Below are 13,756 nucleotides of genomic sequence, written 5' to 3' on the forward strand. Positions count from 1 at the left end.
ACGTCCTTTAATGTACATTATACCTGTTTAAACCCCGCCAGTCGCACTGATGAAATGCTTTTTACATTTGACATATAGATTCAAGGACACGCTTACATCTGGAGTAGCTTTCAACAGAAGAGAATAACCACAGATTTCCTCAGAAGAGGTCAAAGGTCGCAGACTAAATCAGACCTCTGCTAAATAATCACTCGCTTTTTGTCGTATTGTTTTATAGCATTTTGTGGTATTATTTAATAGTAGTGCGAGGAAATGCCTTCTCTCTCCAATGCTTTGCTGAATTAATGCACATCATGTGAACCACACTAACCTGCTATCTGTGTTTTATATATACAGCTAAAAGTATAGTTCCATTATATTTCACAAGAGATCCAGATCCTAATCAGTAGTCAGAATTTGACACAGATATTAAAGTAATTGCCGGTAAGTTTACCGAAGTGTGCACAGAACTACTAATACTAACGTATGTAGGAATACGTATCATGTAAAGACACCATCAACTGAAGTAGTGAAAGTTTTACTTCTATATTTTGACTCAGGGCTCCTCTACAAGATCACAGTTTGCAGTTCTGAATCAATATTCCTGTATTAAACTGCAGTGAGTGGAGCCACAGTGAGCTGTAGAGTTTGGATGGTTGTTTGTGAGATTATTATAAAGTATACAAAGCCTCTTTTCAGGAGAGAAAGAGCCACCTAGCGTGTGTGTGTGTGTGTGTGTGTGTGGGGGGGGGGGGGGGGAGTTGCTTTAAAGTTGAAAGTTGAAGGACCAACAAGTGACGGAATTGGTGGAAAACCATCTAAATGAGTATTATAAAGAAGAATGCAGCAGATTAGAACTGTCAGTCCTTCATGTTTAACAAGAAGCAGATAAGTTTTGATATTTTGGATCAGAATTACACATATTAGTAAGTTATTTTCAGTTGAAATAGTTGTTGCATTTTGCATGATTGTTGCTTGGTGTTGCCCTGAATCTTCATTTTATAGTTATTGCATGTACACCTTGCAGGATATTAGTTCTTTACCAGACGGTCTGAGGCTCTCGGTATGAAATCCTGTCCGTACCTTCTGAGCAGCTGTCATCGCTGCTGACGCTCAGCCTCTCCGCGTTGCCCTGAACATATTTGTTGTAGAGTTTGATCCTGAGGGCCCAGCTCAGGTCTGGCTGCCTCACCGTGTTCTTCAGTCGCCTCCTGGCATTGGCGAACCAGTTGGACACCTGAGAGAAAAGAGGGAGAAGAGAAAAAGAAGGAAGTGGGAACACACAGCAAATAGAAGCATATGTCATTGTTTTGATTCCAAACTCCTCCACATCCATTGCAAAACAAAGTCTATCCTCTATGAAAACGTCTGCGCTCTGCCTGCCATCAGTCTCATTCAGAAAAACCAAGAGAGACCGAGGCGAAAGACAAGAAACAGAGTCAGGTTGCAGAGCAGCTCTCTGAAACTGAGCTTTAAGAAACACCCCAGACGCTCCGCAGAGACACCTCAGCATGCATCTTTTCTGCGTCAACGCCGTGCAGAAACATTTAACACCCTGCGAACGCCGGACGCCAGCGAACGCAACGTTTCATTAACGAATGTTCCGACCGAGATGTGCGTCCCGTGTGCTTATTCTGGACTCACACAGACTCCCTCCAATAATACATTTTTTCCAACACTGTCTTCAAGATGCAATAAAAAAGACACTTGAGCCGGCGCTCTTCCTTTCACTGGGAAGGGAGACCATTAGATGTTATACTAGAATAACTTTTCATGCTCAATAGATTTCAAGCAGCTTATGAAGGGGCTGGGACAGGGTCCTTATGCTAGAGTACTTATTTTTCTGATCCTCTCTTTCAGTATCACGTTTCTCGTTAACTGAGACCATCCCACATCCCTTTGTCTCGGGCCCAGCGCTGTGGCACACCAGGGGGAAGGCGGCATCGAGCACATGTGGCTCGGCTGGAAGGTTAGGGTGAGACGGAGGCGAGGCGTGAGACGGACCGCTAATGAGGACCGGAGGAGAGAAAAGATGGCACGCCTGCTCAGATGACACCCAGAGAGAGATTTTTTTTTTTTTTTTTTTCCTTTTAAAGGAGGCAGGAGACCCGGGAGCCAAACCAGCTCCTTGATCCGTGGCCTGTCTGTACCGTATGTACCGTAGAGGAGACGGCATCGCAGGCACAGCGATGGAGAGATGGCACCGGACTATTAGCGCAAACTTTGAAGAAATAATTCACAACGTTTACATGGAAAAAAATGGGCTGCTGTGCTGAAACATGACAGATTTAGTTGCTTTGAACACCTGGTGCCAGGTGGGTGTTTCCAGGGAAAAATGCACAGGAAGTGATGCGTTACTACTTTACTGGCAGCAGCGACGGTGGTTGGTCTGGACCGAACAGTGGAAGAACTGGGTTGTTCTGAGCTTCAGTCAGTGGACAGGAAAAGAAAAGAGTGCCACACAGGGAGGGCCACAGTTAGCTGTTATTTTGTACATCGCATATTTTGTTGATTATTTTCTGAAAATTGTTTTATTGTTTAGTCTATAAAATGTCAGAAAATATCAGATTGTCCCAGAACTGTTTTTGAAATACTTGTTTTGTCTGTCCAAACTCCAAAATATTAAATGTTTTTGTCCTTTACGAAAATAAAATACTGAGAAAAGCAGCATACGAGAAACAATACAGCAGAAAATAGAAACAATAAATGTGAAGATATTTTACTTGATATGTGACTTTCTGCAGATAATTACTGTTGATCTGCTGTTTGATTAGCCGACTTACTGTATCTTCTAAAGCCATACACATTTTATGAACAAGATCAAAGGCCATTAAGAATAAATTCAGACCTCCTTCATGCATGTGATCATAATTCATCTGTTCTCACTAACACGTAATCTTCCACTGACCTTAGACACCAGTGCTGGTATTTGGGTGTCAGCTTAAACGTATGCGTGTGTGAGCGTGTGTGTGTGAGCTTGTGCGTGTGTGTGTTCGCAGCACAGCATCCCGGTATCCAACACAAAGCATTCCTGCGCACTCTGCTCGCCCTCACCAAAACAAACAGCTCCATCAGGCCCCCAAAATGAGAACCAGATTAAGCGTCGTGGCCGGCGGCCTGAAACAGCCGCCGCAGACTTTCTGAGGCCGTATCAGTGACCTTGTCAGCCAGATGATACTGTACATACACAGCTGCACGTGCCAGACGCAGAACACACTCATATCCTCCACCGGGTTTTCCTCTCAGAGGTCAGTTTGTCAGACGCTGAAGTCAAGTCGTCCACTGTACTCTTGTGTGTCATCAGCAGAGGGTGCAATACAACGTGAAGCAAATACAACACCTGCATTCTTAAATACAACATCAGAGGTTGATTTTTTTTTTTTAAGTATTTTTCTAATTTCTTTTGAAATACAGAGTAGTTTAACATGTTCGTATTCAAATTAAATGAGTAAATCCCTTTTTGACTGAAACAGCAGACTGTTTTTTTGAGACAGGTCATAAGTCCTGAAGGTGAGAAACCACTGACCTCCATGATGCCAAAAAATCGTAACATGACTGTGAAATTAAAAAGAGTGCTCATAACTGCCAACTGCAGCATTTGGAAGAAAGTAGAAACAGCAATATTCAACACTGCATGGGTGTTATATGTTTAAATAAACATATCAAGATGTAAAAACATGTTCTACTCGCTGCCTCTTAATTGCAAATGCAAGTTCAAATCCAGCTTCTTTCAACTCTCAACCGCAGAAATCAAATTTCACTTTTGAACTCAACGCCAGCCGTCTCTGATCACACTCACGTCTGCACGAATAGCGAACACCTCACTCTTCTCACTCTCGCAGCTTCATGTTTTCTCTGCTGCTCTAAAGCGGGCTCACCTGGACCAGGGTCATTTGCGAGCCGAGTGCCAGGAGGATCTTCTCCGTCTTGGTGGGGTACGGGTTGTCTCTGTGCTTGTAGAGCCACTGCTTGAGCGGCCGCGCCATGTCCTGCAGGGCCTGGCGCTTGTGTCGCACTTTCCCGCCGCTGGGACGACCTCTGTGGAGAAACAGGTAGAGTATGCTACGCACTCTTATGACAGGGTAGTGTGTGAATGGACACATAAAACCTGGACAATCCATGTAAAAGGGAATTACGGGATAGATTTTTTTTTTCTTTTTTTTCAGCATTTTGTTTAACATTGTTCTGTCTGATACATTTGTCCTTCTTAAAAAAAAAATTATTTTTATTTTTAAATCTGCAGGATTTCATCTTTCTGTAGTGGCAAGACAGATGATGTGCCCATGCTGCGTTTGTAAATAACTCCAAGCTCATGTTATCAGGATAAAATGCTGGTAAACAGGGCCGATTAAAACCAATTTCTCCTTTTGAAAATTGTGATGAAATCTGGTATTAAAGCCATAAAAGGGAATCGGGATCATGTTGTTTATTAAAGTCAACCAAACAATGTCATGCAGCTGCAAGTGGAGTCCTAAGTGGAGCGGCATGTTGTCTGAATTCGTTAGTCATGACACATAAAGTGAACACTCAATACAGTATGCAATTTTCTCACCAAACACACTGCAATTAAACCGAGAGATGTTGGATTAAAAGAGAGAGAGAGACGGAGAGACAGACAGAACGAGGGAGAGGCTGAAGCAGAGAGAGAGAAAAGCCACTCGCAGCTTATTTTTCATTGCGTTTCCCACAAACCGCCAACACGTTGCAATGAAACAAACAAAAACATTCTGCTCAGGGAACATTTTTGCCAGATTAACTTTTCACAGCCAGGAGAAGTGGATCAAGAACAATGTAGCAGGGTCACAGTCACGGCCAAGCCATCACACAAGGGACTAAGAAAAACCAGAAATTATACTTCTGGTTTTCCCTTACAGAAAAAAAACATCACAGCAGACAATATACAAAAACTATATATTCTTCAGTCCCGGTTCAACAAGTCAGTGGTGTGCACACAACAGCTCTTATGGAGAATACTGTGGTGATGTTAAAAGATCACAAAATATTATGAAATCACCGAATATTCATTGTTGAGATGATCTGAGTCCTAAGAGAAATTTTCCCAAAAGTCGGTCTGCTGGTTTCCCTGAGCCGAGAAGGATTTGGTCTCACCTGTAGCTCCAGGTTTTATGAACCTGTAGATGTCAGTATGGTGCTGTGCTCCGCGTCTCCCTTTATCTCACCAAAAAGCTCCACTGACTGCAGAATGTAACATATTTTAGTCTAACCTCAAAGTCTGCCTGAGGTTCATGTTCTACAAATATTTTCCTTGTAATCTAGATCGCTATGAACATCCTAAAGGACATTTCACTCCATGTTCTGAACTTTTGCTTGAAACACTCTTTTACACACGCACACACAAACCTCTGTTTAATAATTGAATGTTCTTCATTAGTACTGCGGCTTCCCCTGAGATGACACCTTGCAGTCACAGAAGTTCACAATATTATTTAAGTATTACTGAAGGTTGCTCCTTAAAGCCTCTGTTTTCCTTTTGGTGTCTCTCATATGTGTCTAATAAAAATGCAAATATAAACAAACAATATCGGGACATGATCATTTCTTACACCTGCTTCCTGTCACAGAAAAGCTAAATAAAATATATATATAAACAAAACACTGGCCTGTATGTGATTGACTAGACCACACAGAGAGCTCAAGGGTGAATTTATTTATTGGAAACAGATGGAGACCTCTATAAGACAAGCTACTGAACAAGGCTGACCTACTTATTAATTCTAAGATTAGCTGTGAACATCAACACCTAAATAGTGACCAGATTGGGAAACAGTAAATATAAATTTTCTGATCCATCACATCCCGTTGAATTAAAAACACATGAAAAAAAGCCAGACTGGATAAATCAAATTTGGCTTTGAGTCATGAGATGTAAAGCAAAAGTAGTTATAGTTTTAAAAACTAGCCTTGTGGATATTTTATCCCTGCGTTAAATTCAGATTTTTCGTGCATAAACTGTAGAAACTATTTTTATTTTTTTAATCAAATTTTAAATGTAATGAAGAGACTTGAAGGAGGATCAAGAATATATTTGTATAAAATTGTGACCCAAGAAGTCCTAGTTGAGCTCGATATTTTAGTCTGCTGTCTTAATTTTGCCCACAAATTGAATTGATAATCACAGAGCTCTGACAGAAAAACCACCGTTGTTGTTCACTCTCTGGCTTTGCTAACCTGTGCTGAGTGAAATAACCGTGAAATAGAGGTAGGCTATTCCTCATCAGTAACACCCCGGGGGGCTTCCCGGACTCCGGTTAATCCACATTCACACATGCTGACCAGCAGCAGCGTCAAACATAACAGAATGCTCCACTTACCCGCTCCGTCTGTGTCTGATCGCCTGGTTGTCTCTGATGGTCTGGTTGCCGGAGAGGAGGTCTGGGTGTTGCCCGTCGATGACCTCCAGGTAATTTCTGCTGCTCATTTCCACCTCCTTCGCCTTCTCCTCAAACAGGACCTGGCTGCTCAGCTTGTTAAACACAATGGTGTTCATCTTTACTCAGACAGTCCACCGATTTCTCTGATGCGTAAAAGTTAAAAAAGGAAGAAAAAAAAAAAAATCTCCTCGGATTTGTCACAGTGTCCCCGTGTCTCTCCTGTGGAACAAATGGGAATATTTTAGAAAGGGAGTATTCATATATATACCTCACAAACTATGATGAGATCCTGAAGTCAAATTTGACCTCTAGCCGGTGAGTGGGATAAGAAGAAATGTCAACAATTATCATTTCCAGATACACATTTAATGATAGAAAAACTAATTTCACGGAAAAGTTATGGTTTCATACCTTCACTCAGATATATGCCCGCCACTATGTGCCTGCTTACATATATACACTACAAACAACAGCATGCAGACGGACTTGAGTTAAAGCGGACCGTGCGTAATAGATTTGTTGTGATGCGTCATTATAAGTGCCGCTCTGTCTAAACAAACCCAAATCAGAACGAAGTATTTGTGCAAACTCAAATTCTAAGAGGTGATCATTTTTGTGCGCTTTTCATGGAACACAAATTTCTAAAAGTAAGCAATGAATAAAATTCTAGACAGAAAGATCAATTTGAGAAATGTGGGTAGACACATTTTATTTCACTCACGCGCAATAATTCCGCACCGCGCTGCAATAAATCCTTATCCACAAGTGAGAACATTAATTCTCCTGTCAATCTCAAACCTGCGTTTTTTACACGACAGAAATCCATTCAATTATATTTAATACACTTCCATTTTATCTTCTATAAACAACAGGAAATAACTGAAAATGTACAGTGTAGGCTGGTTTGGACTGGAAACACTAAATTGTAGTTTTGAAAATGTGTTCCAGTAGTTCAAGCATCTTAAATATTTCTACCTTGCCTCCTCTGCACTGCGGTCGCGTGTCTATAAACCCTGAATGGTTTATTTTGGTTGGTGCTTTCATTTAAAAAAAAAAAAAAAAGAAAAGAAAAAAAAGAAAGAAAAAAATCCCAAACAAACAATCCTGCAAGCTTAAAAAAAAAAAAAGAAAAGACATTTTGTTTTTTCTCCCTCAGGTTCAATTTAGCATTTCTCAGAGAGGCTGAATAGTGAATGTGTCACGGGAAAAGACGCACCGTGATGTGGAGCCACCTACAGCAGCCTGATGCAAAATATGTACAGCACAGCAAGTAGTGATGTCCCCTGAAGCAAACAAACAAAAAACTAGTGGCAGCATATTTAAAGTCTATGTCAGCACTAAATACCGATTATATTTAGGTTCCTATATGAGCTCAATGTCAGAGTAAAGAGCAATATGAACTCACTGCTATTCATTCAAAGTTTCAAGCAGGCTTCAAGCAGGTTTATCCTCCACTTCATAACCTTCATAACACATCAAAGCTGAGCCTGTCGGTCCATTCTTCTACCAAATATTCGCTGCGTCCGCGTGTCTCGGTCGGTTACCTGTCCCGGGTCCCCCCTGCCTCTCTCTGCTGTGTAGAACAATAATCCTGTTTCCAGTCGCCCATTCCCTGCTCACATGTTCCCCTCCTGAGATCCTGCGCTCAAACCACACGGACCGCCGTCTCCTCCTCCGCTTTATCCAGCGGCCTGCGCCGCGCCACCCGGGACTCTGAATATCTCACCCTGCTCATGTTTCCTCGTACACAGCCCGAGCCTGCGAACATAATGTTGATGGTTTACGCCGGTTCTGGGGCCGAGGCCAGCAGAGGGGAAGAGAGGGAGGAGAGGGAGGGAGGGAGGCATCACGCTGTAAAAAGTAGGCTGTCTAAATCATTGAATCCGTGTTAAAGTTGGAATCGTTACTGGGGTAGCCAGTTAGTTAGAATCTCTTTGGATGCTGTTTCATCTTTCTGTGTAAAAATAATGCAGTTATAGATGTTAATAATAAAAGCTTTATGTCTGACAATAAGATGTTAATACGGTGTTAAGAGGTGGATTTTAGTACAGATTCTCTGCACAAATTTAAATAGACTTGAAGGAATTTTGCACAAGAAGTTACTAATGGATTCTGAATTATTCATTAACAATGAATGAAGCAATTTACTAAACTTGTAAATATTCCTTATAAGTGTATTAGTACTCACAATGACAACCAAATAAACCTATTAAGTCCCTGTTGAGCCACCACTTACTGCTTTGAGTGCAATGCGTATGTATCTTTCCACCTATTTGCACGAGTTGTATTAGTTTGTCACAATGCAGCAGCTGCTTTAGGTGATCGAGTGCAAATCTGCACCTAATCAAATCACAAAAACCTGAGTATGTGCCGTTAACTGTAAACATCTTCAGACAAGAGAAAAATCACTGGAACCACAGAAGAAAAGCTCTCAGTCCTGCAGCAGTGGCTGTTTTTTATTTTTTATTTTACAGCTGCTGCACTGTGTATGGAGACTGAGTTAAAGCCACTGTCTGCTACAGACATACTTTACAGAGCAGTAAACCTGTTGTGGATGCTTGTAAAGAGTGGATCATGTTCCATCCCTGCAAAGATCACACCTACAGTATATGTCCTAAATGGTCCTGTGTTGAATTATTAATCTTATTCTAACAACAACATACAGTAGGAGTGACTTTTGTATTTCATACCTGAATACAGCTGCACATCTTGCACATCTTCTTCAAGGGACCTTTGACTGAAGCAGAAGTCGGTCTCAGAAACAGGCATGATGCTTCTCCTGCAATGATAATCATCCCATCAGATTCAGACCAAAAACAATCCAAGTTGGTAAGGTTGAAAAAAAAAAGAGAAAGGTTCTTACTGTATATAGCCATGCCACTGCTGATTACTCCTGATGCACCCTCTCATTGACTTCCATTATAAAGCTGTCACATTATGGGCTCATGAGTCATAGGTCCTGAGGTTCTCAGCTGTGTGTTCCTCTGGGGTTTATCCAAGGTAGTGATTCGAAGGACGTGACTAAGCAGCGAGAGCCATATGAAGGGTTCAGACTCTGTGTAATTATTGTTTATTTGTGCTTATTTTCATTTAACGGGGGAAGTTAACTTTTACTAACAGCTTGTGCAAACATGCTATGAATGGCTCAGTCATGTGATCACGTTAATCAAGGTCGGAGAGGGTTTATTTGCGCAGGTTATACACAGTATGTAAGTTTAGCTTATTGACCTGGAGTGAACTCCTGTTACCTACCATGACCTCGTCACTGTTATCTCAACCTGTGGCTCAGCCAAACCTTCTCTGGGAAAAAATGGAGGCTCGTTAGTAGCATCTCTTTAATCTTGGTCCTCCCTCCCCGAAGCCCCTGCTTTGGCTCACTACACCTCGGTTTCTGACCGCTTCCTGTCGTCCAGTGTGGACGTCCAAAGCGATTCAACAGGTAACATCAGCCGTGATGTCCTGCTGTGAAGGGATTGGTGGCAGCGACTCAGCAGGCGATGCGCGTCCACAGCTCTGTTTCATCTCAGGCTGCAGCTCACGAATTACACTGGCATCTGCTTTCTTTGTCATCTATACTTTCTCTGCTTGGATTTGACCAGAGATGGTGCCAGTGTATTCTTAGTCGGCCGAGAAGCTTTGCAGATATTCAATATGTTTGGACATTTTCATGCATGATACGATCTCTTTGCCACGTTGTCTTGTAATGGTGAAAAAAAAAAGACTTTGATGTGACACTTGAACCACTACACAGTACAGAGAATCATTTTACAGTCTGATTTCAGATTTAACGAGCAACCCCACCAATTCCAGTCGTCTGTGGCTCAAACAGCTCATTAAAGCGTGAGACAGTAACCCTGATGATGTCACAGTGATGTCATCAGGGTCGTCTCAGCCTGTGTCTCTGGAGTGTGACCAATACTCTGGACCAAAGGGCTGGTGACACCAGTAGTAATATCATATTATAAAGTAAATTCATCCCATGGAAATTATTGGCTTTCTTGATATATTTGAAAACGGAAAAACACCTGATCCTGTTTGAACCAGAGCCTAAATATAAAAGTGAAATTCCTTTAAAAAAAAAAATAGCACATAAAATAGACATTTTGCTATCCATTCATTTCCAGTGTAGCCAAGACATTTCGCTCAGACGTCCGTCTCCTTTGCAACATTTTCCAGCTCCTCCTTGGTGATCCTGAGGTATTCCGGGACCAGATGAGATATATAATCTCTCCAGCGTGTTCTGGGTCCACCAGGTGTCTCCTACCAGTGGGACGTGTCAGGAAAACCTCCAATGGAAGGCGTCCAGGAGTGACCCTAATCAGACAATTTCATAATTTAAAGCAATAAAAACGGATCAGTCACATAGAAAAAGTAAGCACAACCCATTTATTACACCTAAAATCCATAAAACCAGAATCAGGGGTTTCAGATTAGGTGCCAATCATTCAAGCCAGTATCAAGCCAGCCGTGGTATAACACCAGGAAGTCCACTACAGGATACCGTGTCAGTCACATTTTTCACATTTTTCTCAGGTTTAGCCCCCAACATCACTGTGGTTGAGTTTAGATCCTGGTTTGGGTTTAAATAAGTTATGCAAGCTAAAATCAGTACGGTATGTAAGTAAGTAACTTAAGTTAATCAAAAGACATCCACATCATTTCCCTATGGACTCAAACCCTGCTCTTCTTGGTGAAAGTACTTGGTTTGTTCCATCTGACCCCCCCAACCTCCTTCCTACTCAGACTATTGGACTTCGGCACATGGCCTCCGTCACACGACCTCCTTCTTTGACCCTGGTTGTGTACTTTTCACTCCTTGGTGAGGCAAAATGTGACACTAACACGGTATATTCTGCTGAACTGACAGGTGTATTATGTGATTTGCTGTGATACCGGGCTGAATGATCAGAACCTCTTCATGCTGTGTCATGTGGACCCTGTCTGACATCGAAGGTCTGCTGTTCTCTTTGCTACTGACGTGCGCGGTGTCATCACACGAGAGCCAAGGTTATGGATGAGACATTTTCAAAAAGTTTATTTGAAATAAATCATTACAATGTAAGAACAGCCATCTAGATGTGGTGTAGGTTTCAAACGACAGCTGATTTAGGACTGTGAATTCAGCCCGAGAGCAGACTGTCTAATGTGAAAAGAAGTCTCCAAGAAGTCTCTGTCTATTTCTATTTCCCAGTCGTAGCATTAGTGTAACACTAAATCACTGCACTACCCCTTTAATAAAGGCCCAAATTCCAATACATCCATAGACTGATTCATATGAGTACATGGATATATCAGATATCTTCGTGTCGCAACATCTGGAGCTTCATTTTCGTACAATACCGGGAAGGAAACATTAGTTCAACGTTACCCTTGCCTTCCATCCAACACAATTTAATTAAAATGTCATATGTCAGTGTAATTTTGAGAAGCTCTGTTCTTGCATCTAATCTATGTGTTTTATACACAAATGTCACTCACTCTTGTATTGTTTTATATCACACGGACTGGAGTTCATTTGTGTGTGGGTTCGGTGTGGCTTGCCAGAGGGGCACTCATAGTGAGAGTTTTATTTCCTTGCACTCATAACATTTGTTTTCTCCTTAAAGTTCCAATTGGACTCTGATCCCTTTACAGAAAACACACCGCTGACAGAGGCGATCAAATGTTTCTGCTTTTTAATGACTGTAGTCCAGTAACGAGACTGTAGAAGGCCCAATATGAAGATCCACATTGTACAGCTTCAAGATGTTCAAGAGTCTGTTTTCTTTTTTTTAAATTAAAAAGCAGACCTTCATTACACTTCATGGATCCTGCCGAGAACACCCTGTTTTGCCTCGAGGTACTTCATCATTCAGTGAGCATTAAGGGATCTGGCTATGAAAGGGGGCCATTACTTGAAATCAGTGTTAGCTTAATGTCAACACTTTACACCATTACAATCCAAATTATTTTTTAAAACCCCAGCCGCTGCACCCAAAACCTGCCTCATTTAAGATGATGTTTTCACTCCAGACTTGGACATAATTGCTCCATGTAAACCAAGTTGGAATTACACAGTGTGGCACACGGACTACTTGTAAAGCCACAGACATATTTGTTCAATAGTTTGCCAGCTTTTGGTGGAAAGTGTGACTGAGGAGAAAATGTGCAGGTTGTTTAAAATGACCCAATTACTGTTTTCAGAGGGATTTTAAACATTCGGGACACTAATCAGCAGCGAGTTGTTCAGCCTGTACGCGTCGACTGAGAGCAATCGAGAGTCAAAACCGAGCGTCATTAGAAGCCACTGGGATTGATCCCTGAAATGACGGTGGGGAGTAATTGCAACATGGAACATCGACTACTCTTTTAACCCTCCTGTCCTCTGTTGTGGCTCTAAATACGTCTTTCTGAGAATACAGACCTGGCTGCTAAATACGCACTTCACAGGGAGGAGTCAGGATTCAGCGTCCAGCATCCACCGAGGTGGTGCATACAGCTGTAAGTAACACGCTTTCACTGTCAACTGGACCCTCTGATTTTCTTGCATTGTTGATCCAAGTTGAATTAACAACTCGTCAAATCTACTCACTCATGTTAGAATAACAAGCAGGCATATTTGACTCACTCGTTTATGCTGCCAGTGTGAAAACTGCATTGAAATGTTTCAGCTATTCATGTGTCATCGCTTCTATAACTCTGCCGCTGCTATCTTTGCTTTTGCGCCTCCAGGTGTTTTTTTCTTCGGGAGCAGACACTTGCCAAGCTCTGAAGTATTTGGGAGTTTTTGGGCAAAGTGACAGGCAGCAGTGAGCTAGACTGGAACGAGGGTTATTTATGCATCGCGCGGAGGGAGAGGACATTTATTAAAGTCAGAATTAAAGCGGGACAAACATGTTGGAACTTCAGAGGTCAACTAGAAGGGAAGGCCACATCAGAAAGATACGACACCACAGCAGACGAGAAAAATGCACTCTTGAACACTTGCCTTGTTGACCACTTTTACAAATATTACTGCTAATTCTGTGAGGAAACTCAAGCCGGCGGCGTCTACTACAGTTTAGTTCTCTGTGCTCATGTCTCAAAGTGCGCAATCAGTAACAGATTTAAATAGGATGTTCTATAATGCCTTGCTGATGAGTTGTTGATTTGGTGCTATTCCCCTCAGTTACATGTATTCCCCTCAGGTCCACAGTTGTGATAGCTTGATGAAAAGATCCTGATGAAAACTCTGGGATAATATAATTCTTGGTGGGGTGCCATACAGAGCTCTCAGGTTGGTTCGCGATCCAGTGAGGGAAACCTGGCCGGGCTTATGGTCCACAGCTGTGCGGCTGGGAGCGCGCGCCAATTCATCACTGTCTGCTGTGTGAGGAACTTGGCATTTTTGAGCATCTTCAGGCATT

The 13,756-nt window shown here is 42.0% G+C and overlaps 1 protein-coding gene across 1 annotated transcript in view; it reads right to left on the reverse strand.

Moving 5' to 3' along the window:
- The window catches only part of mkxa (mohawk homeobox a), a 29,487-nt gene extending 21,482 nt beyond the window's left edge, over positions 1 to 8,005 (reverse strand). Inside the window, exons 1-4 of the mRNA XM_069698033.1 lie at positions 7,916 to 8,005; positions 6,312 to 6,590; positions 3,858 to 4,017; positions 1,063 to 1,216 (exon numbers count right to left, since the gene is read on the reverse strand). Of these exons, the coding sequence (XP_069554134.1) occupies positions 1,063 to 1,216; positions 3,858 to 4,017; positions 6,312 to 6,487 (490 nt within the window). The 5' untranslated portion in view covers positions 6,488 to 6,590; positions 7,916 to 8,005. The remainder of the gene's footprint in view (positions 1 to 1,062; positions 1,217 to 3,857; positions 4,018 to 6,311; positions 6,591 to 7,915) is intronic.
- Between the last annotated feature and the right edge of the window lie 5,751 nt (positions 8,006 to 13,756).

Source organism: Brachyistius frenatus, unplaced genomic scaffold (assembly GCF_029030835.1).
Source record: "Brachyistius frenatus isolate BFR_SWC_R1_liver_20210118 unplaced genomic scaffold, ASM2903083v1 Contig_25, whole genome shotgun sequence".
Classification (NCBI taxonomy): domain Eukaryota; kingdom Metazoa; phylum Chordata; class Actinopteri; family Embiotocidae; genus Brachyistius; species Brachyistius frenatus.